This window comes from Falco naumanni, chromosome 1 (assembly GCF_017639655.2).
Source record: "Falco naumanni isolate bFalNau1 chromosome 1, bFalNau1.pat, whole genome shotgun sequence".
Classification (NCBI taxonomy): Eukaryota; Metazoa; Chordata; class Aves; order Falconiformes; family Falconidae; genus Falco; species Falco naumanni.
In genome coordinates this window covers 17,728,946-17,754,511 of record NC_054054.1, presented here as the reverse complement: position 1 = coordinate 17,754,511, position 25,566 = coordinate 17,728,946, and the positions used below count along the sequence as shown (strand labels likewise).

General features: G+C 43.7%; 1 protein-coding gene across 5 annotated transcripts in view; it reads left to right on the top strand.

Moving 5' to 3' along the window:
- AFF1 (AF4/FMR2 family member 1) overlaps nucleotides 1–25,566 on the top strand; it is a 113,123-nt gene that overhangs the window by 25,237 nt on the left and 62,320 nt on the right. For all 5 annotated transcript variants that reach the window (XM_040583158.1, XM_040583136.1, XM_040583125.1 and 2 more), the window contains exons 2-3: nucleotides 18,693–18,813; nucleotides 19,361–20,272. In XM_040583158.1, the coding sequence (XP_040439092.1) occupies nucleotides 18,693–18,813; nucleotides 19,361–20,272 (1,033 nt within the window). The remainder of the gene's footprint in view (nucleotides 1–18,692; nucleotides 18,814–19,360; nucleotides 20,273–25,566) is intronic.

The following is a 25,566-nucleotide window of genomic DNA, read 5'->3' as shown; positions in this document are numbered from 1 at the left end:
TGTAAAAATCATTGCTTTTGCTGTGTTATGTGGTTCACAAAAAGTACCTCATGCTTTTAAGCAGCAAAAGAGCTGTGCTCGAAGGTACGTTGATGTTCTCATTTTTTAGTATTGCTGCAAGCCTTTCAAGATACATCAGTCCTTGCAGAAGCTGTGTCCGTCTTTCAGGTATCTCACCTAGGTTAGGTGGCAGCAGGTAAAATATAGATTAGCTTGGTATTAAGCTGGCAGTTGATTCGGTGTTTAGCTGCGTGCTCTCCAGAGCAGAGCATAGTTATCAGGGAATATGTGCTGCAAGAGCACACGGTGTTCAGGGAGGCAAGGTAAGTGTTTTGGAAGTGGCCTTGCTGGTTCCCGCTGGCAGTCCTCTTTCCCACAGTTCACTGCGTGGTTTCCCTGTGCTGCCAAAGAACTAGGGTGCCTGACTTCACCTGCTTGCAAAAGCCCATCTGTGGCTTGAGCTTTTCTTTGCATGCTTAAGACATCCCCCATATCTGTTAGACTGGCTTTGGTTTTCCTCTGCACGCGCAGACGAAGTGCCATGCCTGTACCAAGCAAGTTGGAGAGATTTCCAGTGTTTGCAGTGGGTCTTGGCGCTGCCAAACCCATGCTGCTGTCCCGTGGGAACTGGAGCTAGCTGTTGCTTTTGATCTGAGCCAGAGTGTGATGTTCCCACTGCCTGCACACGAGTGCTGCTAACAATGGTAAAGCTGAGCTGCTTGCTGTTTCTCATCATGAAGGAAAGATAGGAGCTTTTCAAATAGGTGTTCGCCTGATGCGAGGAAAATGTTCTTTTTTTACATTGTAAAATTAGAAAGGTGTTGAATAAATGTGTTCAGAATTGAAGGGACAAAGTATTTGTAGCTTTCGTTATTTTCTTAAAGGAGTAGCTTTTTTGTAGCTTGTGTAAAATGTAAATATTTTGTAACAGCTGGAAAAAGGAAAGATAAGATACTTCAGAGTGTACTTTCAAGCGGCATGTGCGTTGCAAGGTGCATTAGGCATGCATCGGTACCTGCCTAATGCACCGTGTCATGGATTATTGCTCTTGCATAGTCTGAAGGCTTTCCAAGTCCTTTTCAACGACAATGAGATGCTTTGTTATATAGACATCAAGCTAATGATTTGAATGCAGTTTGAAACTCCAGTGTAAAGAGGTACTCGGATACTGAGCATGTGCGCCTCTTCATAAAATTGAACAACGGTTACAAATCGTAGGAAAATTAGCAGGTGCTTCTGTGTGTGGATGGAAAAATTAGGAAATACTTCTGAAACAATCATAGTCTGGCAAGAGACTGCAGGAAAGATGTTTAAATAGGCTTTTCAGCATATAAACAGATCTTTTGTACAAACAGTGCTAATCTCTTTCTGTTCCTACTTAGTCCTTGCTATGCAGATAAGACTTGTCCAACCTGTTACTCAGTACATGCTGTTATGTAAGTGGAAAACTCAAAAGAATAGGAAACCTTTTCATTCATGCATGTTTTGTTTACTGCTAATTCGTGTGAAAGTGTGAAAGAATTTAGGTCTTTAATATTCTTTATTGTTTTTTCTTACTCTCAAATTAGTTACGGTACTGTCCTGTTTGTAGCACATGAGGTCTGATTTAGTTAATTGTTTGGGAAGGATTTTACACAGAGAATGTGTTTCACAAATAATACTGTAGATTTGCTCGTGTGCTTAATAGGTTGCAGGGGGTGAAAGATTCAGGAGGCAGAATTGTATACAACCCTATTTCTGAGACAGTTTCAAATGCTCATGTTTGTAAGTGTTTTGCTTTTGTTATGCTTTACAGCAAATTGAACTGCTGATAGAGTTTGATGTGCAGTTTAAACAACTTCAGGTTTGCAGTCATGAAAGAAACAAATGTGGAACTGATGTTACGTTTCATTTTATGTTGGGCTTTATTTGCCTTAAGCTGTAGGGCTTCAGGAGTACCTGTTAGCCCACAGCTGGGATGGTAGCAGAGGGTAGAAAGGAGGACCCTTCCGACTGTGCAGGAAACATGAGGTGAAACACTCTTAGGCTTTGCAAACTGGCAGCATTTAGGAAAGGCTGGGTGAAATCAGGCCTTTGAAAAACATAGAACTTGTTTTGGAAGTGTTTACAGGAAAATGGCACGGATGGCTCTGCTGCCTCAAGAGGAGAATTGACAAAAAATAAGTAAGTTGTATGTGCCTGTATTTGCATGTCATGCAAAGCAAGACAAAGTAATGCTGAAACTGGTGCTCTGCCTGCATGGCACGGTGTGGGGAGTGTGCAGGGGTGCTTTATGGAGAAATGGTGCTGGAGCTGAGCTGCCTGTGAGGTGAGGCTGCGATGTGCTGTGTGGCAAGAGATCTGTGATGTGGCACCTGTGGACCGCATGGCAGTGCAGGTGACGGGCTTAGAGCTGGACAAGGTCAGCTGATAGCAGGCTTCCACGGAAAACCGGTGACGTGTTCACTTGGCTAGATGTACAGGGATGTTAGCTGTGATGAGGAGTGTTATGTGAAAAGGGGTTTAAAGTGCAGAGACATGAAGAAGCTGCTCACTAAATGTTTCTTTTTTACTGTGTCTCTTGTTAAAAATCTTCTTTGGTGTAGTAGAGAAGGATAATGGGTTGATTTTTTTTGTTTGTTTGTTTTAAATAGAATTTAGGAAGCCAGTTCTAGAAAATAGGTGAAAAAAAGGCATGTCCACTTAAATAATTTTATTGTAGTCTTAAAGTAGAAAATTTATTGAATATTTGATGACTTGCACCTGCAGTAAACATTTATGTATACTCAAAGAACTGAGACAGAAAAACAGATTGTGAGGCTTGAATCCTTATTTAACTAGCGAAATGACTTCACATAGAAAATTAAGCATTTGGGTTTTTTTCTGAATGTAATAGCTGATATAATCTAGACTTTTTTTTTACTTAGCTGTAACCTACTTTTTTCTTAAGACCTTTTCACAGAACGGTCAGGGTTGTAACCTCTAGAGATTACCTAGTCCAACCCCCTGCTAAAGCAGGCTCACCTAGAGCGGTTGCACAGAATCACATCCAGGTGGGTTTTGAATGTCTCCAGAGAAGGTGACCCCACAGCCTCTCTGGGCAGCCTGTGCCAGGGTTCTGCCACCCTCAGAATAAAGGAAGTTTTTCCTGATATTCAGATGGAACCTCCTGCGGGGCAGTTCGTGCCCGCTGCCCCTTGTCCTGTCACAGGGCGCCACTGAAAAGAGCCCGGCCCCATCCTCTTGGCACTCGCCCTTAAGATATTTATATGCATTGGTAAGATCCCTCTCAGTCTCCTCCAGGCTGAGCAGGCCCAGCTCTCTCAGCCTGTCCTCACCTGGCAGATGTTCCAGGCCCCTCATCATCTTTGTAGCCCTCTGCAGGTTCTCTCCAGCAGTTCCCTGTGCTGGTGCGTGGGGCTGTGCCCACCAGGGGCAGGACCCTACACCTGCCTGTGTTGAGCTTCACCAGGTCCCTCCCTGCCCAGCTCTCCAGCCTGCCCAGCTCCCCCTGAATGGCAGTGCAGCCCGCTGGGATATCAGCTGCTCCTTCCAGCTCGGTATCATGGGCAAACTCGCTGAGGGGACGCTCTGTGCCTTCACCCAGGTCACCGGTGAATCAGCTGAACGGGACTGGGCCCAGCACTGAGCCCTGGGGAACAGGGTCAGCAGCCGCCTGGCTACAGCCCTCCAGCTGGGCTCTGCACCGCTGGTCACAGCCCTCTGAGCTCTGCCATCAGCCACTTCTCAGCCCACCTCACTGTCCACTCATCCAGCCCACGCTGCCTGAGCTTACTGTCATGGGAGACAGCACCAGAAGCCTTGCTGAGGTCAAGGCAGACAGCATCCACCACTGAGAGAACTGAGGTAGTTCTTTGAAAGGCTTATCGTTTTTATGGGGACCCTGGGGAAACAGTAACTGGGGTGGAGGGGACACTATTGGGCTTTTCTTTACTGAGGACTGCTGGGTCAGGAGTAAAATGTGTGGACAGTTGGTGTGCAGAAACAGTGGGTCTAAGCCATCATGGTTTCGTTTCCTATGATCACTAAGTAGAAATATGCATGTGAATCAAAATCTCGTAATTGTGTGAAAAAGTAAGTTAAAATAGGTATGGGAAATAAATAATAAAGGCAAAAAACCATTTTTTCTTCATGCCTTACTTGATTATTTGGCTCTTTCTCAACCAGTACTAGTTTGCTCAGCCTTTCTACCTAATCTCTCAGATCTCCAAGATTTGCCAGTAAAAGACATTCTGTCGGAGCCTATTTTAAAGAAATAGAAACCTGACTTCATTCTTACATTACAATTTTTGTATATCGCTACTGTGAATGCACGGTTCTCTTGCTGCCTTTAAACCTATTACCAGTAAATTGATTGTACTGATCAACAATAACAACAAAAAGCATATTTCAAGGCAAAAATGAATGAAAGGTAGGATAGGTTTTATATAGGGTAGAACGTAGATTTTTACCCTATGCATTTTCCCAGGCAGACCTCGAACAGTTCATCGGAGGTGCTGGATTTCTGTTGCTGAGAGGAGGAATTCAGAGGTGGATGGGGATGGTAGATTTCATGCAGCCCTTGACTGAAGAAATCCCTCAGACTGATTAGGCAGCAGCTGATAACCACTTCTGTATTCAACTACGCTTTATCAGCATTAGAAACAGTGATATTTTGGTGGTGGTGGGTGAGTTGATAAAACGTCACAGCCGTGACTTCTGCATTTCTGCTGGGGAACACCTCGCTGTGCCTGCAACAGAAGGCCGTCCCTGCCCTTGAAAGCCTTGCTGCTTACCGCATAGTACATACCCTGTTCCCCCGCTCATATAACTGACTTACAGAGCCGTAACAGAAAGATTGGGCTTAGAGGTAGTAGCTGAAGCCATGCACTGAAGTGCAGGGTGCTAGAAGATCCAGCTGGGTTTAACAAAATTTGAGTTTTGGCACCCTTCCACGGATTTTACTTCAGCCACATCGTTTTCCTGAGCTCGGGTTTGTAAGCTAATGCCTGAGTTAGATTGATTTGTCTCAGGCTGGGAGAAGTGCATGAATGTTTTTATGGTGAATGGTATGTAGATTAATCGAGAGGGAGAAACGTTGTGGGAGGGGATGATGCTGCAGGGCAGCCCAGTCCCGAGTGGTAAGAGTTGTAAGGTGGATAGCAGGTGGTGTGGACCTGGGGGTCTCATGGGTGTACTCGCCTTGATTTTTCTGATAGCCCTCATACTGTCTGAACACCGTTTTACCCGAACAAATTGCCACTGTGCTGCTCTAACGTGGCCACATTTTAGTTCATTTCTACGTTCTTAATTCATGGCAGTGCTAAGTGCTTTACCTCTGTTTTCATCAAGGGGAACCCCCCACACATGCTGCAGCAAGCTCTCGTTCTGCAGAGGCAGGGTAAGTACCACTGAAATAGTTAAACAGCAGCTGATGCACAGTAGCTGTTACCCTGCTGCCAGCATGTCTGCACTTGCCCTGTGGCAAGTCAGGAATAATAGAAGGTTGCTTTTTGTTGATGGGAGACTGTATGACTGCATTTGACTTAAAAATCCCTAAAAAATGTGAAAGAGTCACTTCTGAGAAGTTTTATCTCGATCTTGTGTTCAGGATGGGTTTGCATGTGAAGTGACTGATTTTAAAGCTGGACTCCGGCTACTGGAAGATTTACCTTAACTGCAGGAAGCTTTTAACAAAATCAGACTGTAGGCAGTAGCGCTTAAGTAGATGACTGGTTACTTTTTCAGCCTGTACTGTGACAGCAGTTCTCTTGCAACACTGGGTTACTACCTTACATCTGTGATTACTTAAACACACGCTTTCCCTAGTAAGATTTGATCCTAGGTCACTTCCTTTTAAAGTTATTTTGCATCTATGTTGTATTGAAATGTTTGGACTGGGTGAAGCAAGATCAGCCCTGGTCAGCTCTGGGAAGTGACTGCACCATGTGTGGATGTGTTTTTCAACTGTCTCTGTCTTTCTCCTCCTTATCTGAGGAAATCAAAATGAAAGTACATCATTAGAGATAACTTCTCCCTTGCTAATTGACACTTTTTTTTTTTGGTTGGATTTCTCAATGTCTGGCATACCACTGGAAAAAGAAACCCTGGAGCAAATTCTGACAGACGGACGTCTCCCTCTCTTTTTTTTTCCTCTCTTGTTTCCTTATTTTCTCACATAATTTTTTCATTAATTCTATAGAAGTGTGCATGACACTGGGTGAGGGCTTTGTGGCAATTCTTTTTCATGTGTAATATTTGGTAGAATCCTGGGCTTTGATCTGGAAATGTGTCACAGTTCTTAGGTGAGAAGCTCTGCCAACTCTAGGAAGTCAGGTAAAAATGTGTTCATCTTTATGGGTGTAACTGCTAGTAAGGCTGCTGTCCTAGTGTGCGTGGCACTTGGTAGATGAAAACACAAAAAAGGAATAGCCAGTTTTTTTGGTTGTAAGGGTGACTCATAGGCTTTTAGGGATATCTTTCCATAGCTATTGATAATAAGTTGCTCATAGATGGGAAGAGCTTGCTACTGGGGTGTAGTTTTATATGAGACGTCATTGTATGCGTGTATGAAGCGTTTGATTAGAAATGGCCTATCAACAGTATTTAAAATGTGAAGTTGACTGCACCTTCTGTATAAAAGTCCTTCTTTTGCACTAATTTTTCATAGAACTTTCTTGAAGGAAAAAACCCACAAACTGAATTCAACAAAAACAAAAAACAGACAATGTCAACTCAGGGAGCATCCTTTTCAGGATAGGAGAAGGGAAAGAAGAAGAATGTAAGGATATAAAGCCATCCATCATGTATGTGCTCCTCTGTAAACTAAACAAACCTATTGAGCAATGTCTTTTACCTGCTTGTCCACTTAACATCAGAATCTGGCTGGTTCTTAGGCAATCCAGCTGGATTTTTAAGCGACATTGTTATATGTGGAGAGTGGTGAGTTACTGCACAAAGTAAGTCTGTGTATAGCAATTTCCAAGATGTTTACAGCCATCAGGTATGTCAGTGAAAATTTCTGTTCTGCTCATGTGAAGAGCATTTTGTGGCCTTGAACCATTTTGTAATCGGTTCAGCTGCCCTTAACTTGACTCAGCGGGGCAGCTGGTATCAGGGTGGTGTGAATGCAGATGCTCTAGGCTGTGTTGTGCAGCGTAGCCATTCTCATTGGAAAACAAGCTAACATGGAAGGAGTTTGCCTCAGCACAAGCATCCAAGAAGATAACATCCAAGGCTTGTCAGAATGGCTCTTAGGCTAATGCAAGAAGATGCCAAGACAAATCGAGAAGAATGGTAAATGAAAACTCAAAGCATGATGCTGCAGTCACTGTGACGATGGGTGGTGGTTCATGAAGGCTTCTAGGAGTCTTCCTTTCTAAATACCTTATGAACTGGCATGCGGAAGCAGGTTGGGGGCAGGGGGATAGTGCTTAGAAATGGTTTGAGTGTGGGACTACGTGAAAGAAGACAAGTAGAATGGAGTGGGATATAAAAATGTGAATTAGATGCACGATTGCTGTGGCGGCAGCAAGAGGGACAGAGCGGCTGGCCTTTGAAATCTGGTTTTCCTGTGCTTTGACGGTGTATGTTTTCTGTCTGAGCTAAACTTCCAAGCAGACCCAAAGTTTGCATTCTGGTAGAAAGGCTACACCCCATGTGTTTGTTGATAGTGCCAAGGCCTTGTATTTACTTCCAGCAGCCTTTGATCTAGGAAGGCATGATGTAAGTACCTTTGAAGGGTGAATGTCTTTTCTGTTTGTGTGATCATTTCCTCAGACCTTTTTGCAGACAGGTCTTGGGGTGATCGTGGGTGACTCAGGGTCCCCTCCCTGTTAGAGCAGGATCTGCTCAGCAGGGAATGCTGTTTCTCCAAACAGACCGATTCTCAGACAAAGCCAGGATGTAAAACACTCTTAAGAGATCTGGGTATGCATTTCTCAAAGTGCCAGCAGGGCTTTTACCAGATCGGTCTTGGGTCTGAGTGTGCACTGTGGGAGCGCTGCTGGCGGCACTCAGGTCTATGTGAAAATGTTTGCTCAGCTCTGCGACGGGGGAGCGTAACTGTGTTAGTGGCAGACTGAAGTCTCCCATTTTGATAGAAAGAGTGAAGTTCAGAATAACTCGTTCTTCACTGTCACCTCTGCAAAGTAACACCAGTCATTGGGGTGCATGTCTGCATCCTGAGCAGGCTAATGTTTTCATCCTTGCTGATGAAGCGAGAAGAGACATGGATGGGCTTCTCTTTCCTGCAAAAGCTGGTCATGTGTAAGCTCAGTCCTGTCACAGTTGGATCACCACAACCAAGGCCAGGCTGAATGAGGCTTTGAGCAATCTGGTCTAGTGAAAGATGTCCCTGCCTATGGCAGGGGGAGTGAATCTAGGTGATTTTAAGGTCCCTTCCATCCCAAATGGTTCTATGAACCAAGGCTGCTCGGTGTGCAGCTGCGAGGGGGCTCTTGGGATAGTCCCATAACTGGGTCTCATCCTAGGCTGCACATCTGGAGCTGCTCTATCAGTGCTGCAGCCAAGGCACCAGCAGCTTTGTCTGAACCTTTTTGTGCATACTCAATTACTGAAATGGCACTCAAGTTGCAGATCTTTACTTACCTACCCAAAAAGACGTACATGCCTTCAGGGCTGAAAGGCAGGCAGACCAGTTACTGGGCTTGGGGAAATCCTGAGCTGTGTGCCTGATGAATTAGGCTGTTGTATACAGAACACCTTGTCTCTTAAGAGGCAAAGCGGTCAGGATTTTTCATCGCACATACCTGGTGATTTAAATTTTTCACATTTCCTCCTTTGCCTGCCACATCCAGATCAAACAAAGCCGTAAATTCATCATGGTTCCAAAGCCTTGGCTGCTCTGCTTGTAATTACACATCACACATCCACACCTTCTTAGAAGTCGTCCTAGTGTATTTGCATTTAGATGGAGAATGACAACTTTTGTGTTCCCCAGCTAACTTATAATTAACACCGTTTTTGACAGCGTTCTATTAACATCAGCATGCATAGGGTGATGTTGAAAGCCTGGCTTTCTTCAGAGGCATCTGAAGCAATCATCATTCTGCAGCATCATGAGTGGAGAGACTGCCTCTTGGTTTGTTCCGGTGCTTTGACTATGGCAACATAGTTCAGGGCTGTTGCTGAAGATGATTAAGGGAAGACTGTATAAGCTGCAGTAATTGTCACATTTTCCTAAATTTTCCGAGTTGTTGCTGTATGTTAAGCGAGGCTGGCCCTCAGCGTGAGCTCCTGTGTTTTGTTGGGAGCATCTTTCTGCTGGCAGGCTGACTGTTTGCGTGCTGCGTTCTGGCCTCGGGGATTTACCGCTTTGGGGAGGGTGTCATTTGTTTGTGTTACATATCCATCGTGAGGCTTTTCTGCCTCTTGCAATCCAAAGCTTTCTGCTTGTAGGGTAAACGGTGTGTCTGTGGAGACTGAGGAATGGTGAGCTCGGGTGTGAGAGCTCTTCTCGCTGTGGAGGGGAGGAGGAACAGGATGCTCTGCTGCTTAAGGGAGCACTGTAGCTTGGAGCACTCCTGTTGGAAGCATTTTAGGCTGGACGGTGCCATGCTATCAAAAAAAAAAAAAGTATCCAGGGCCTGTGTAATACTGCTACGGTGGATTTCATTTACAACTAAATAAAAATTAGATTTTACACTTTTCATTGCATGAGGGAAAATCCAAGTCATAAGCCTTTCATTTGTTTGCCTTTTTTGAGTAGGCAGAGAAGACATTGTTACCATCAGTAATTGGCATCTTGACACAAATCTTTTTCCTCTTTTGAGCCTTCAGTGGTGTGTAGAGTGTAGGCTGAGAAATACTGCTCCAAATCCTGGGGTGTGTTTTTAAGTGCATAGCCATTTGATGATTTGGAGTTTTTAGGCTCGAGTCTGTGTTTGTCATGTTTGAAGAACATCTTGAGAGTTCACAATTCCTGATAAAGTCACTGGGCACTGCAGGGGCTCAGCTCTTCACAGGAAACGTTCAGGCTTATTCCTGGGAACTACTTGATGAAGAAAGGGGCTATTGATGCCAAAAGGAAGCAAAAGCCTTTTAATGGCTGAGTAATGCATATATTTTTTAATTTGGTAACAGCAATAGGAAACAAATGAGAATTTGAACCTGAAGATTACTGTGTAAGAGGCAGAGCGAGAAGATGCTTAATGTTACATAGGTAGAACTGATTTTTTTTTTTTTTTTTTCCTGGCAAAAGTCAAGTTAGTTTCTGCTTTAGCAAACTGGTGGTTCCCTGCTGCCTGTTACAACATCCCAGCTGTTCTCCACTTCAGTGTTTTGGTGTAACCTAGAGGGCTGTGTATTCAGAACATAGGAAGAAGTGTATTCAGCATTGCTTTTTTGAAGGAAAAGCGGTTCATTCATCCTTTTGAAGGAAAGCTTCCAGCCGTACTGGATTTTCTTGGAACTTTATTTTTGTTCAGAAATATTTGCAAGTAGGTTTCTTACCGTCATCATAGAAGTACGGATGGGCTGTGAGGTCTTGGTCTCTTGCTCAGTGGTTCTAATGCTGGCTGTTATTGTAGTTAGTAAACAGGGCTGGATAAACTTGGAAAAAAAATGCATTCCAACTCGTATTTCTCCAGTGTAAAGATACGTATTTTTTGGAAAGCATGTACCAAAGCTGGTTGATGATGATGCAGAAAATAATTGACTAACTGTACCATCTGTTGCGCCTCTACCATATGTTTTCCTCTTTATCATTTGTTTCTGTTCAAACCGTGTATGTTCTGTGAAATAGTGTTTGATGTGAAACAGAACTTTAAAATATCCAGCAAGTTACAATTTGATGATATTTCCATAAAGGAAAGGAAGCCAAGGTTAAGGCGAGCCATTTTTGATGCTGTTTGGTATTAAATGTAATGTCATCCTTTCATCTGATTGCCTTACAGTCACTGTCAGGCAAGCTACTTCGGTGATAAAAGCTGAGAGCTGAGCACATCTGGGATGCTCGGTAACTTTCTGTGCCCTGTGTTTATCCATGTTTCTTTTCAAGCTGATGGGCTGATGAATGAAACTGCATTTTTAATCTTTGTAGATGTGATCCTGGCTGTATAAATTGGTGGTGATTCTTCTGTGGAGACTTGCAGGGTAGCACAGCTGAGGTGCTGCAGCGAGCCTGTTCCAGTGAATCTGTGTGGTTTCTGTTTAATCTTTTTTGGGGGGTGATGTGTCTTGTGTTGAGATTAAACAAGAATATGTCTCGGTCTTGAGAAATGATCATCAGCAGCTTCTCATCTTTGTTTTTTTTTAAGTCCATTTTAATGACAAAACAGCTTCAATAAATCTGTGATTTCCTGCAGTTGTACTGAAAGGAAATGTTCTCTCTGAAGTGTTTCGAAGGAAGAGGTTCTGTGTGTTCAGAGGGAAGTGAGCATCCTCGTTCTGTGTTTGCTTTAGCCTTTCTCCACCCTCCCTCGCTGCTGTTGAGTTAATTCCTTTTGGGAGCCAGCAACAGATCTTATTACAACTAAAACTAAAGCAGACTTCTATTTTAATTTCATTTTCATTTGGAGAACACACAGGACAGGAGGAGAAGCAGAATTTCTTCTTGCACCATCTATTTTTTGAAAATGCTGTCATGGGCTGGATTGTCACATATCAGCATTTGGAACTCTCTAGTAAGGATTGTCACGTCACCGAGTGTGGCTTCAGAGCACGTTGGTATTTTCATGGTTTCTGTTACAGACCCAAGCCTGGATGATGTCATGAGTCAGGGTGTATGCTTGGATGAACTTAGCCCTGTTACTGGAGCCGGTGGGCTGTCTTCTTCAGCTTGTGCTGCTTTGAGCACCGGTGGGCTGTCTTCTTCAGCTTGTGCTGCTTTGAGCATAGGAGTATTTTACTCTTTTGGTGTGTAGCAAAGTGTGATTGGGTTTTGTTTGTGGTTTGGTGTTTGTGGTTTTTTTTTTGGGGGGGGGGTGTGGGGATTTGTGTGTGTGTTTACTTTTTGTGGAGCATGTTTGAAGATCAAAACTGACCTAACATTTCAGGGTGAGCATTCAGTCTCATCAGACTGTTTGAACATAATGGGGTGTTTGGGTTTTCCTGATGACGTGTCAAGTGTAGCCCAGCTGCAGAAAGTGCAGCGCTGTTTTTAATTCTCAAATTTGGAACTGTTTTCCCTCTGAAGATGGATGTGGTGGGACTATGGAGACCCCCTGCTCCTTGTGCTTGACATGCTAATGCCAAGTTTCACAAAGCATTTCCACAGCAGTAAGGAAGAGCTTGGAGGTGGTTTTGAGGTTGGTGGTCGGTTTTTTGGGTTTTTTGAGTGCTCATTCTAGGAAAATCTTAATATCAAAGCTCATCTGGAGAGGTTCCTGAAGAACTGGAGCTGGGGTTCTCCCTGCAGCTTTGGCCATAGCGAGGTTAGAGCTCTGTCATGCATGGAACGGTTTGCTGGAGACTGGCAGGCGGCTGCGCTGCGCGGGTTTCCTCTGGTGGCGCCTGGCTGGCCATGGAGACCTCCTTCCTCTCCTCTTGGCATGGGGCCATGCGGGGACTGAGCTGATGGTGGCTCTCGGATGCTTTCTGCCTGCCTTCCTTAACGCTGACTTTGGGGAAACTGGGCGGCCTTAAGCTCAACAGCATAGCCCAGGTTTTGAAAAGCTTTAAAGAGCATCTCAACAAATACCCCTAAATGGCCAGGACAGACACGATGTCTCCTCAGGTGTTGGGACCAGGGTAGCTACAGGCTCATATTTAAAAAGTGGAAGTTTTAGCAGACAGCAGATGCTTCTGCTCTCAATTAGGAATGCAGTCTAGTGCAATGCAATTTACTTATTTTTAAATAAAAGCCCCGCAGTATGAGACGAGGCAGCGTGCATGGGAGGTGTATGCCTCCATGATAAAATACACGAATTAAAATGAGTTTTAGCTGTTGTCTTGAAGTAGTTTAAGGGCTCGCCTGTAACAGAGAAGGGGGGCTGGTGCTCTCAACTGCATGATAAAGTCATGCAGCCACTCAGTGTTTATTCTCTCATCCTTCTGCTTTTAAAATGTGCTTCTTTCTGCACGTTAAAGTTGGAGGGAGACTGGGAACAAAAATTGGTTGGGTCCGTTGCAGAAAGAGAGGCAGAGGATGGATGGTGTTCCTGAACAGCAAAGTGGAGGGGGATGGCTGGGCTGAAGGGGTGGCCAGCAGCCTGGGCCACTAGCCACTGTGACAGTACAAAGAGGTCTGCAGTGGCAGCAGCGCATGGCTAACCTCGCTGAGCAGTGCCCCGTCATCTCATACGTGTGAGAGCACCCATGCCCGCCTTGCTGTCCGGGAGCAGGCGTGTGCATCATCTTTTCAACCTGCAGGAGCTGGCATTATTACAAAAAGGCGGTGTCCCTTCCCCTCCCCTCCGGCCCTCCTCTCTTCATACACTCTTTAAAAAGAATTTATTGCTGGGAAGAGAGCTTGGGGTCAGTGAAGGTTCAGGGAAAGAAAGAGGCCTTTAGAGGTATTACAGCTGCTGCTTCTGCAGCAAGCAGGGTGTGAGATGTTTAGTGTTGCAATACATGTAGGAAAGATAGCTGCTTCTCGTTGTGTCATTGTTGCAAGAGATACAAGTTACAGTTGTTTAGGGGTTTTCCTTTTGCTTGGATGTAATCAGAATCTCTGAGCAAGATGACTTGATTGCTCTGAACTTGGATGCTCGCCAGCCTAGAAATAGAAGGATATCCGTAATCCACATGGATGTAGCACAGTGTTTTAGTAGAAAACAATTTGCAGGGTCATAATATGTAGCTTGGGTTAGTTTTTTGGTTTTGTTTTTTTGGGTTTTTTTTGTTTGGTTGGTTGGTTTGTTTTTTGTTTATTTTTTGGGGGTGTTAGTGGGTTGGTTTTGGATGTGGTTTTTTTTTTTTTATTTATTGCTGGTGTTAGTTTTTAAACTACTTGCAAGTTATGGGCTTATTTTGTTCAAAGTTAAGATTTAATGAGACTATTGCAGCAAGGCATAATATAAAACAAGAACCCTGGTCAGCCAGTGCTGACAGCAGATTTTTACCCTGGGACAACAAATAAAAATAGCCCACAAGGTTTCCCCCAGTCCTTCACACATATCACTGATGTTCTGCCTGCTTCCTTTCCAGTGAATTTTGCTCATGTGCACATACACGTTCTGTTTTGTCTTCATTATTAAGGTGATGTTATTGTTAAGAGTTTGTGATAAAGAGGATGAAACATATGAGTAGCAATATTGTGCTAATGGTTTGATTTATGATTAGAATTTATGAACTCATATTTTTAATATTTGAGGACTGGTGTTTTTGGGGTGTGGTGGGTTTTTGTTTTGAGGCGGTGGGGTTTTTTTGGGTTGTGTTTGGTTTTTTTGGGGGGTTTGGTTGGGGGTTTTTTGTTTTTTTTTGTTTTTTTTTTAATTATTTTTTTTTAAAGTGCAGCAGCTGAACCTTGTGAACTGTTATATAGTGTTCCAAATGATGACTTCCCTTCATTTTGCGGGAGGCTTGCTCATGTGTGCCCAAGGTCAGGCCTGTTTTGCATGACTGAAGAATGCACTCTCATTACCCAGCACAAAGTCCGTTGAAACAGCTGAGAATTTTTTTGCCTGTTTCAGTGGGCTTTGGCTCACCCTCCTGCTCTGCAAGTTGAAATAACTGCACAAAACCTCTTGGTCAGAATTTCCGCTTGTTTGTTTCGCAGCAGAGTCTCACTGTGGAGTGATTCAGCCTCTCAGTGCTCTTCCAGCCAGGGAGATACACATGTGTTTATGCAGATATTTGTGGATCATCACTAATGCTTTTCAACCTGGGTTTACTGCTGATAGTGGCATGCTGGTTTGTATTTTCCTGCAAGAATAGTAATTAGAATAGTTTATGGCTCCAGCCCTTTTTACCTAGCAACAGGAAAAAACCTGTTAATAGCAAGTCCTGTTCTGTATAGGTTTATAAACAAAGGGAGAACATGTGTGATCATGTGAACATGTGGATCCCCATTGCATCCCCACGTCAGCCAGCTGGCGTGTGGAAATTATACCCAGCTTGGTAACTGGATCCATCTAAGGTATTGTGTGTATTTTTTGTTGGTTTAAGAAAGTTGCTCTACGTTATCTCCTTTCTAATAAATGTTATGTGAAGAAGCTGACCAGGGGAGCAAATTTTAGATTATTGTTGGAAACTCAACAAGCAGAGAGTAGTGAGGTCATTACAAGATAGGATGCTTGACTCTGGCAGTGTGTGGAGGTGGTTTGAGTCCTCAGTGCTTTATAGGAATGGCCACTGCTATAATAGTGCACCTGCAGAAATCTGAAGTATTCAAATACTATTGCATGTGCCTTTTTACTAAATAATAATGCAGGTTATAAAGTGGTATGGTATGGTCCAGGAGTGATGTTAAGGGTTTTTGAAAGGTAACTGGGATTGTTAGGGAGGTTGGGAATGGGTCTGTGAGAAGTTACTCTTTTAGTCCTGACAGCATTCCCCAAAAGACTTGTATTCAGCCTCATGGCTTTTATGTCTTTCTGTGTCCTCTCTGAAAGAGGCAAACAGTCTTTTACCTGGGAAGAGAAAATGAGGTTGGCTCATTTGAAAACAACCTGTTTTAGAAAGAGATGCATTGGCTCTGGCTTTTGTCCTTATGTATTGATTTCATTTCTTGTTATCTTGGGTTTCAGCAGAGAGCTATGCCAGCTCAACAGCTTGTCTCCGGGAGGCCTGGATCTGACGTGTGCCGCAGCAAGCTGCGAGTTGCAGTAGCAAAATCTATTTTGGGGCAAGCAAGCACTATGTCTCTGTGTGCTGTGTACTCCAGCCAACACCATGAGTAGTTTAATAAGTACTAAGGAGAAAACAAACAAAACCAAGTATGTATAGTTAATGCTGCAGTTGTACTAAAAAGTACAGCGTAGGTCTGAGTGCTTGCCGTTCGTGGTGTGGATCAAGGCAGAAATAGTAACAGGGCAGGCCGAGATTTCAGCAGTGTTGTGCAGACCAAAAGGTGTACATGTATCAAAAGGCACAAAGCGGGAGAAGGAGCTTTGCTCTCTTTAACGCTGCTGTTGTACTTGTAAAAAGTACATCCTCTTTCTGTCTTTTAATTTCCTGAATGTCCTTTTGTCTATCAGATGATGAAAATTATGCTTAAGAACTGACCAGGGAAAACATGACTAGGAAAAGAGCTAATGCTCGAGGAGGAGTTAAAACTAACTTAAAATTGTCCTTTTATACCTTCAGCATCACACTGAGCCTAACAATAATGTTCAGAAACATAGTTGGTGGTAGCTTCAAAAGGAAAAAGTCAGGGTGGGTGGGGGAGAGCTGGAGCTGAGCGCCTGGTTGCAGTAAGAGCCTTGATTAGTCCAAACACATTGTAAGTGCTCATTGCAAGAGAGCTGTATAATTTAAGCGAAGAGAGTAACTACAGGGCACAGAGGCTGCGAAATGGCAAGAAGTGAGGACTTGTCACTGAGGGCTGTGGTTTTGTTCCTTTGCCTTCCCCACTGTGTTAGCTTGATTGCTTGTGCAGCCATGGGGGAAATGGACTGGGGACCAGTGGGTGAAGAGGAGCCAATTGATAAAAGTTACGTCGTCGTCCCTGTGTCGTCGTCCCCCGTCCCCCCCAATTTTGTTCTACAGCTGGTGTCAGTACTGACACTGGGTCACGGCATGACAGATTAGGAAAGAGGAGGTTTCAGAGGCCTCCTTTGTGCTAAAAGCCAGCATCATAGTTGTTAAAACCATCTTCTGTGGGTTTTTTCATGCTTGGTGTTAAGGGAATTTCTTTGAAGTTCATATAAAGGATATTTGCAGAATCATTTTTAATTTCCTGCAGTGTTTAGGAAATTCAGTAAAAACCTTCCAGATAACTTGAACAGAGAAGTTTAAAAAATGCTGTCAGCTTGAAATGCATGCACTTAGGCGGAACACTGGCACAGGTTGCCCAGAGCAGCTGTGGGTGCCCCATCCCTGGCAGTGTTCAAGGCCAGGCTGGATGGGGCTTGAGGCAACCTGGTTGAGTGGAAGGTGTCCCTGCCCATGACAGCAGGGTTGGAATTAGGTGATCTTCAAGGTCCCTTCCAACCCAGACTGTTCTGTGATGCTATGATACAGTTTCAAGTAGTAGATGTAGCCAGGATCGCTTCTTGTTTGCTTTATAATTCTTCCCAATCTTTTGTCTTCTGCAGTTGATATCTCCCATAGGTGACTGCACACAGCTTTTCTGGCACATGCAGGGCAACTGACCAACTAACTGATTATAGATATGAAATTGCTCACATGCAAAATGATATCAGATGCACAGAGGAAATGTGTCTGTTGGATATTGTTTGTAACAGAAGGATGGTGTATATTTACTGAATCAGTGATCTGTGATTATTTTATTTTTAAAATTCTTTGTATTGTTTGCAGAAGTGGGATACATAGTGCTTACTGGAAACTTCTGTTTTGCTATGTTTGGAAAGTTTAGCCCTAACAAAGTTGGAAACTATTTAAAATGTGCATAGTCTAACCCCTGAATATGTTTTTCTGTCTCAGTGGCACAACTACATCCTTGCCGCAGTTCTATGTATGGAAATTTGCCATCAGACAGCATCGTTTTCCAGAGTTCACATTGAGACAGGAAACGGCCTCTGCAGTAGTCAGACCTCTTGGTTAACTGTTACGGCAAAGCCAGTCCTCTGACTCTCCTTTAAGGATGGTCAGGCTTTCAGTAGATGATTCCTGGTGTGGTATTTGAGAAATGTCACTGGTGGGGAAGACAAAGCTCTTCCCTTCCAAACTGGGATACTTGAGAAGTTCAGCGTACTAAGGAGAGTATATGAATTGTGTGTATGCAGTGGACTGCAGTAGAGTAGAAATAGGAGAGGAGAGAAAAACCTTCATCCACATAGTATGCCTGGATGCTTTTTTCCCCCAAGGATCCATAAATACTAGAGCAATAGATTCCCTTATTTTGCAGTAGTATTTCACAGAGGAGGTGTAGTTTAAAGGTTCTGGTTTTCCATGAAGTCATCCTGCTGTGCGTGTGTCACGGTTTTATTGTTGTTTTGGTAGGGCTGGTGGAATTGAGCACACACATATGTGGTTGAGGAGGAACAGGGGGATTTGACCTGGTGTTTTCCAAATTTTTGGGACCTTCTCTTTAAACACATTTATGTGATTGCTTTAAATGCAACTGCATGGTTTGCCAGGTAAGCAGCTTTCCAAATGTCATTTTAAAGCAGAGAGTAAGTTTTTAAGCCTGTTTATAAAGTAGGCAAAGTTCAATCTCTGAAAGTGGAAGCACCTTCAAAATGGCTGATTTTTTTTTTTTTTTTTTCACTCTCAAGTGAAGAGTCAGGGCAGAAATCTGGAGGAGAACAAGAATGGTAGTTTTCACATTGATCATTGCAACTGGATTTGCCAGTTCATGCACTTATCGCCCACATTGACTTGTTATCAATTTGTGTTTCACAATTAAATGGATAGTTTTCCCCTTCCCACCCTTCCCGATGCATTGTATCAGAATAGAAATCACTCAGAAGGTTGCATGCTGTACCTCATATATTCCATTACTATGCAGTAGGGCAAATACTTGGCATAACTAACTTTTCAGCTATAACCACTCTGTGGATTTCAAAATTACTTTCACACTGGACACATACTGTTGTATGAAAACACATGTTTCTGCACAAAGTAGATGCCTGTTGATAACACTGGTATAAAGTGTTAACCATCCTTTCTTTCTCTCTTTCCTAAAGCTTGTACAACGAGGACAGAAACTTGCAGCGTATTCGAGAGAGAGAGAGGCGGAATCAGGAGGCTCTCCAGGAGAAAGACCAGAGCCCTGAGAAGACTCCCCTCTTTGCAGAACCCTACAAGGTAATGGTAAAGGGAGGGTGTGGTGGAGGAAGAGGTGGAAGGAGGGTTGGGGTGGAAGAGGAGAGCTGTACCTACGGTGTAGCAGACTGGAACATGATACATGCAAACCCAGCATCTTCCCATCTGCTTAACTTAAATTCATGTATGCACGTAAAGCTCTGTAGATGGTGCAGGTGCAGTATGGACTTTGGGTTGGGCATATTCATCTGGGGGCCTCTTGTAGTCTGGGATTTTGAAGGAGAGTGCTCAAGAGCAGCTTGGCTGTCTCTTTCTGCAGCTGTGTTTGAAACAAAGTGGTCTGATGTTAACGTTCCTGAAGACTGCAGGCACATCTGCAATCTTGGTTCAGAAGGACTAACACTGACTAAAGCAGTCCCATTTGCTTTGGAGAGACTGCATGCAGAATCAAGATGAGCATGTGTGACTTCACCGGTGGTGGTGCCTGGTGATTAAATTAAGACCCTGAAGAATGTCTCTTCTTGAGCTGGAACTCTTGGAGTGGGAGGGGGTCCATGCTTTTTTAACTTCCACCTCTGTTCTATTCCAGACTAATAAAGGAGATGAGTTGTCAAGCCGAATTCAGAACATGCTGGGCAATTATGAGGAGGTCAAGGACCTCATGAGCCACAACAAATCCCATCAGAAACTCATTGGAGTTCCTAAAAATGTCGCTTCTCTGATCCCACAACAAAAGCCTCATCGCCCATACTTCCCTGAAAAGACCAGCCATACATTACCATCTTCATTCCACCGCACAACCCACCATCCACCCATGGGACCTACGGTTGTAGCTCCTCCCGCTTCAAGCCACTCCATTCACTACCAAAAGGCACAATCAAGAACAGACCCAGCTCCAGGTTTGCACACCAAGAGTCACACCTTAGCCAATGGTCAGAGCCAAGGTGAAGAACAGAACCATGGCAGCCAGGGAAGTCATGTGGATTTTCACAAGAGAAATGACAGGCATGTGCTTGGTGAAGGTCATGCTAATGAACTGCAGCCTTCCTTTTTGGTGCTTTCTCCATTGCTATCATCTTTGTCTTCTCCAGTGGCGCCCCTGTCACCTCTACATTCCAGCCAGCATATCGATTCCAGGTCACAGAACAGCAGTAAAAGTCATGGGCCGACCTACAGTCAAACAAAATCATTTCAGAACCTAGTGACAGGATCACAAGAGAAGGAAAGTCGGGGCTGCTCAGCGGTTAACCTGACCAGCACCACTCAGCCTTCCTCTCAGACTTTTCCCCCACCTTTGCCATCAAAAACCAGTGCAATGCAGCAGAAACCGACTGCCTATGTCAGACCAATGGATGGCCAAGATCAGGCACCAGATGAATCGCCAGATCTCAAACCTTTCCAGGAGGAATACCATAGAGAACCCTATGAAGAAGTCTCCGATTTGAAGACAGACGCCAAAGCTAAACTATCCAAATTGGAAATCCCTTCTGAGCCTGTAGAGGTGAGTGCAATTGTTGGGGGGGCTCTGTTGTTGGCAGGGTAAGTTCAGCTGTGAGAGAGCAGGTCCTTGAAGGGCAGAGAGTACCAGAAATGATGAAGGCTGTGCCTGCATTACTGTGTTTAGAATGTGTATTTTGAGGATGGCTTTTGCTGACCCAGGCGAGACATCTGTTTGGGTGGTGAAAATGCAACACTTGCCATGATTCAATGGTTTTCTCAGTGAGGCTGCAGCAAGTTGTATGGTTAGGGAGACTGCTTCCGTTGCTGCTATTCTTGTTTTGCCTGTAAAGATTGTTGAAAAGGAGAAGGGGGAAATGATAGGCTGTGAAGATGAAGTGGTGATGCACCTGCAGTTCGTACATGTGGAGTGTCAGTGCTCAGTCTGAGTGATGGTGGATAGAAGCCCCGAATCCCCACTGAAAATGGGGACAGCTGACTCTGCAGTGAGTTCTGTGGTCATCCAGTAAGCTGAAGGGTTTGTGGCTTTGTAATAAGTGGCTGTGAATACCACAAGGTACTCTTAACTAAGTTTGCAAGATCTTACTGTAGACCCTCAGGAAGGTATTAATGTGAACAAAAAGCATCCTGTAGATTTCTGCCAGATGGATTTAGCCTAGCTTCCTTGGTGAGCATGAAACCATTCTGTCTTCCACTTCATCGGATGCCTTCTGAGCAAGTTCTGAAGGTTTAAGTAAACCTAGTGCAGAGGTGGAATTCTCAGTGACAAGGAAGATCCTAAAAGTTCTGTAAAATTTTGCATTTGTGCAAAGAAGATAGCCTCTTTTTTTGTCCCAGCTATAAGTAAATACAAACAGAACTTGCTCAATGTGTTTGATCTTAGCAGCAGAAGGCAGCCTGGGCAGCAAGCTTAGGCATACCTTCATTCTAGTCACTCACTTGTCCTTTTCTCTGCCAAGGACCTGAGAGGGATGCTGCAGGAGACGTGGGATGGGAAGCTGCAGTCGTTGCAGTGAAGAGGTGACAGTTGGGCCAAAGACCAAAATGTGTTACGTTTATAACCTCTGGTTATTCCTGCTCATCTGAGAATAGCTTCCTAATATGTATTATTTTCTTGAGAGCGAAATCCTAGCTTCTTCATTTGGCTCCCATTTAAAAAAGAATAATGTTTGGGGGCTTAGATTTCAATCTTCAGTTAGCAATCTGCAGTTAGATTTCTGTCTTCAACTGCTTTTTCTGTCTTTCGTTCTGCTCTTCTGGTCACTTTCAGGGATTGCTCTTGTCCAGGTTGAGACATTTCAATTGATTGCAGCGGGGTTGAGGGCCAGGGTGTTGCAGATTAGCGGGTGCAAATCAGAACATAATGCTGTTGCTTTTTTACTGCTTAAGTGGCCCTCTTGACATAGGGAAGAAAACTTACGAGAATGTGCACCTTTTTTTCTTTTTTATTGTAAGTTCTCCCTGCATCTTGAGTTGGTTAGAGATCATATGCATGGTATGGTAGAGACTGGTGCAGTTGAGCTGGGTTAGATTGGTCAGCTCTACCTTTTGCTTGAGAGAAAAGGGGCAGTGGTCAGAGTGGTTTGGAAGGCTTTTCCTAAGATTTCGGAAAGCATCTCTCACCTGCATTTGGGCCCTGGCGTGAAGTTCAGTAGCTTCACAAGGAGCAGGTGTGTTGTTTAGGAGACTATCAGGAAACTTTAGGGGAAGGGGATAAGGGGATGGCTGGAATGATGATTGCTTCTTAACCAGGCAGTTAAGAAGAGGTTCTTGCCTTTGTAATTATTTTGGTACGGCAGGATTCCTTGTTGTACTCCATCTGTTTTTGCTGATCCCAAGACCACCTATCTGATTTGTCATGTGTGATGAAGGCGGAAGCCTTGGGTTTCTCAGATGCATGCTGTAGGTTAAGGCAGCTTGAAGCTCACGCTGATAAAGCAGTGGGAGAGGAGGAGCAGTGTTGTTTGCAAACGCACACTCTTTTTTGTGGTGCCCTTTGAAGCCTGTTGTTTCAGCTTTGCTAAGGGACCAGCACACTGATTCTGCCTGCCTTGCAGCTCAGCTGCCTGTGAGCTCAAAGGGACTTGGTTCCCATGTGCGTTTGGCAGTTTTACCGTGCTCATCCTTCAGCACTGAAAATACTGCTCTGCCCTAGGGGATGTAGGATCCCACAGTGCTGACCTAACGCAGCTGGGTGAGGGGAGATACCTAGATAGTTTTTGAATTGTATTTTGCGTAGTAAAAAGGGGGAGTGTGGTCTGCTTTTCATGGAAAAGAGTGTTGATCAGCTGCAAGTGGCTGTGGACAATTTCTTGTGAAAAATCATGGGAAACTGGCAAAATTGGTTTAGGAAGTTGTGAAAATACTTTCGTACTGAGAGAGACGCTATTTGCTTCAGAGTTAGGTTTGGCATTGCACATCATACCTCAAAATAGGAAGTGCCCTGTAGTCTGCATTTCGTCATTTGCTTGACCAGATATTTTACTGCTGGGAGAGAAGTAAAGCAGTGTAGGACCTTATTCTCTGCATTACTCATTCTTCTTTATCCATTGCCAAAAAGGTAAATGGCATTTCTAGGTTTAAAACTCTCCGCAATTTGTTGGTGGTTTTTTTCTGTGAGGGCATGCTTATTTTTCAGTAATGAGAGTTCCTTGTTCTTTCCCAATTCTTCATTTCTATTTTCATCTTCTTTTCCCATCCACATACTTTTTATGTCATCTTGCATATCTCTGGTTTAATACGACTTTAGACGAGGCGGTGTTGGCTATGATGCTGTACGCTGAATGAAACCTCTCACTTTCCATTGAGCATTGGCTCTGAATCCAAATACCTGTAAAAATGCTGCAACTGCCAGAGCACAAGTGGTATTGCCCATGCTGGTGCAGGAGTGCTGTTAGATATGTGGTAGAGTAAGAACGTAATAAAAAGGGAATTGAAGATAACGAAAGAAATGATTTTGCACAAACCAAAGCCCTGCTTTAATTATATGCTTAGTCCATTTTGGAGCTGGTAATGAAACCTTTTCTGAATATGCTGAATGATTCTCTTTTGAGGGTATCTTTAGGCCGTGACTTAGATTGTTTTCTATACATAGGCATTTTAGATAATGGCTCTGTAAGCTCTCGTGAAAAATCCATGACTTCATTTTCTGCTTGTTTCCTACCTTATCATATTTAGTTACTTCTGTTTGGTTTCAATTATTAACATGTATTTGATGATACAGTCTTTCAGTGCTAAAGCCTGGAGAGTGAAGAGGAGAGACAGTGCACTTGCACACTTGGATATATTCTGGGTGTGCTGGATGTGGGGGTATGAGCAAGGTGATTGGGGAACAGGGCTGGCTGGTTTGCTTTTAGGAAATACCCAGTTGCATGCAGGTGAAAGTTCAACCCAAGAAAGCATCTTGGGAAGGCTAATCAGGGGGTCCTTCAGCTGAAAGGTTGGCCCTCCCCTTTTGTTTTTGGTGAAACAGGAGCTGCAGGGAGGCTCCTGCCCTCCCATGACCCTGACAGTGAATAGGTCTAGACTAGCAGAAACTCTGCTGTTCCTCCCTCATCCTCCCAGCAACTGGGAGCATGGTTTTACAACTTTTATTTAAACCATTCAGCCCCGCTTATACTGAACAGCCACATGCCAAATACAGTTTTCCCCGTGATCTTCCTTGATATCATTTAGGAAAGCCATTTCTTCTACCACATGGGTTTTGACTAATTGAATTTCTAAGGCATGTGTCACCTGCAGCTGTGAATTCATTATTGACAGCTTCTGTTCATGGCAACACTGACAAGCTAAGCCTTCCAGTCTGAATAGACAAGCAGATTCACTGTAGAATGAATTAATCCACAGTGGATAACTGTGAAGTGACTCACTTTGCATTCGCATAAAGAAACTGAACAGCTCTTTCCCAAATAAAAACCTTCATTTTCAAACATCATCCCTGTCTCTTTAAGACATCTTTCCAAATATATTGTGAGAAGACTTAAAAATATAGCATACATAAATAGACACAAACACAGATAGATGTATCCCTTCTTTTTAAGTGCCAGGTTTTACCTCTTCCCCTAGCACCTAAACAAAGATGCTTTTAAAGCCATTCTCTCTTTTCATGTCTTTAGGAGAGCTGCAGCACCAACAAGACCCTTGTATTGCCCCCATTGACAAAGACTATGATGTCTTAAAGGGAACTGGCTTGACGGCGGGGCCAAGAAGCAGTGGGGCTGGTGTGAGAGAGAGTGTTTATAAATCTTCAAGCATTATTAAGGGCACAGTGTCTGGGAGAATCTATAGTACTTGATGCTCACTGAAGATTTGCCTTTGTTTTCCTGGCAGTTTTGTAAACGTTAGGGAGTAGCTCCTTTTATCTCATGTAATGAGACCTCATCGGACTCTCCTCTTTCACCTACAAACGGGGAAGCAAATAGGGAAGTAACCAATTAAAGAAACCAAACCAACAACAACAAACAACAATGAAGGAGCCAGACCTGTGAAGTCTTTCAGGTAGCACTGTATTATCCTTGAAGCACAAAAGTAGGATTGCTATCACTGAGCTCTGTTCACCTCAGTAAATATTTATGAGTGGTCACCGGTTAAAATGTCATTGTTGCATAGTCTATAGTAGTGATTAAATACCTAGAAAGAAGTTTGGATGACAAAAATAAAAGGTTCATTCTAGAGAAATAATTTTTCACTGACTTTTTTCCATGGCAGCTGAGTTTTTCTACTGGCAGGAGTGGCCAGACAGGTGAACCCTGGTGAACTAGAAATAAATATATTGCTTTAATCCTGCATCCTTTAAGAATAAAAATCTTTAAAAAAACATATATAGCACTGTCATTTGGTCTTACCTAATCAATACAGAGTATTTAATGTTAAGCTACTATTGTTGTCTTTCTACAAACGTTATATTTATTTACTATTTATGGATGAGAAGGGAGATTAGGCTCTTCCCCCCCCCCCCCCCCCCGCCCCCGCGAGGTAAGAAGGTCTTCTGGGTCTCCTCTGTTGTTCTCTTTATAGTCAGAAGTGTGTTATGTGATTGGAGGAGGATTTCCTTGCTTCACCACAAGCACTGTGCAAAATCGTCTTTTTGTTGGTGTGTGACTGCTAAAGAGGCAGATCAATCACAAATGAAAATTGTTATTAGATTTTTAATGTTTGCTTATGGTCTCTGGGATAAAGAGCACTCTGCAAGAGCTGGAGGTTGAGGGCATGTGGGGAAAGGAGGCAGGTTCAAAAGCCAAAAGGACATCTTGTATTGTTACTTCAGTTTAACCAGACTGATGTTCAAAGTTCAGTTCATGTGTCAGACTGCAGAAGTCATAAATAACAGGTAGTCTT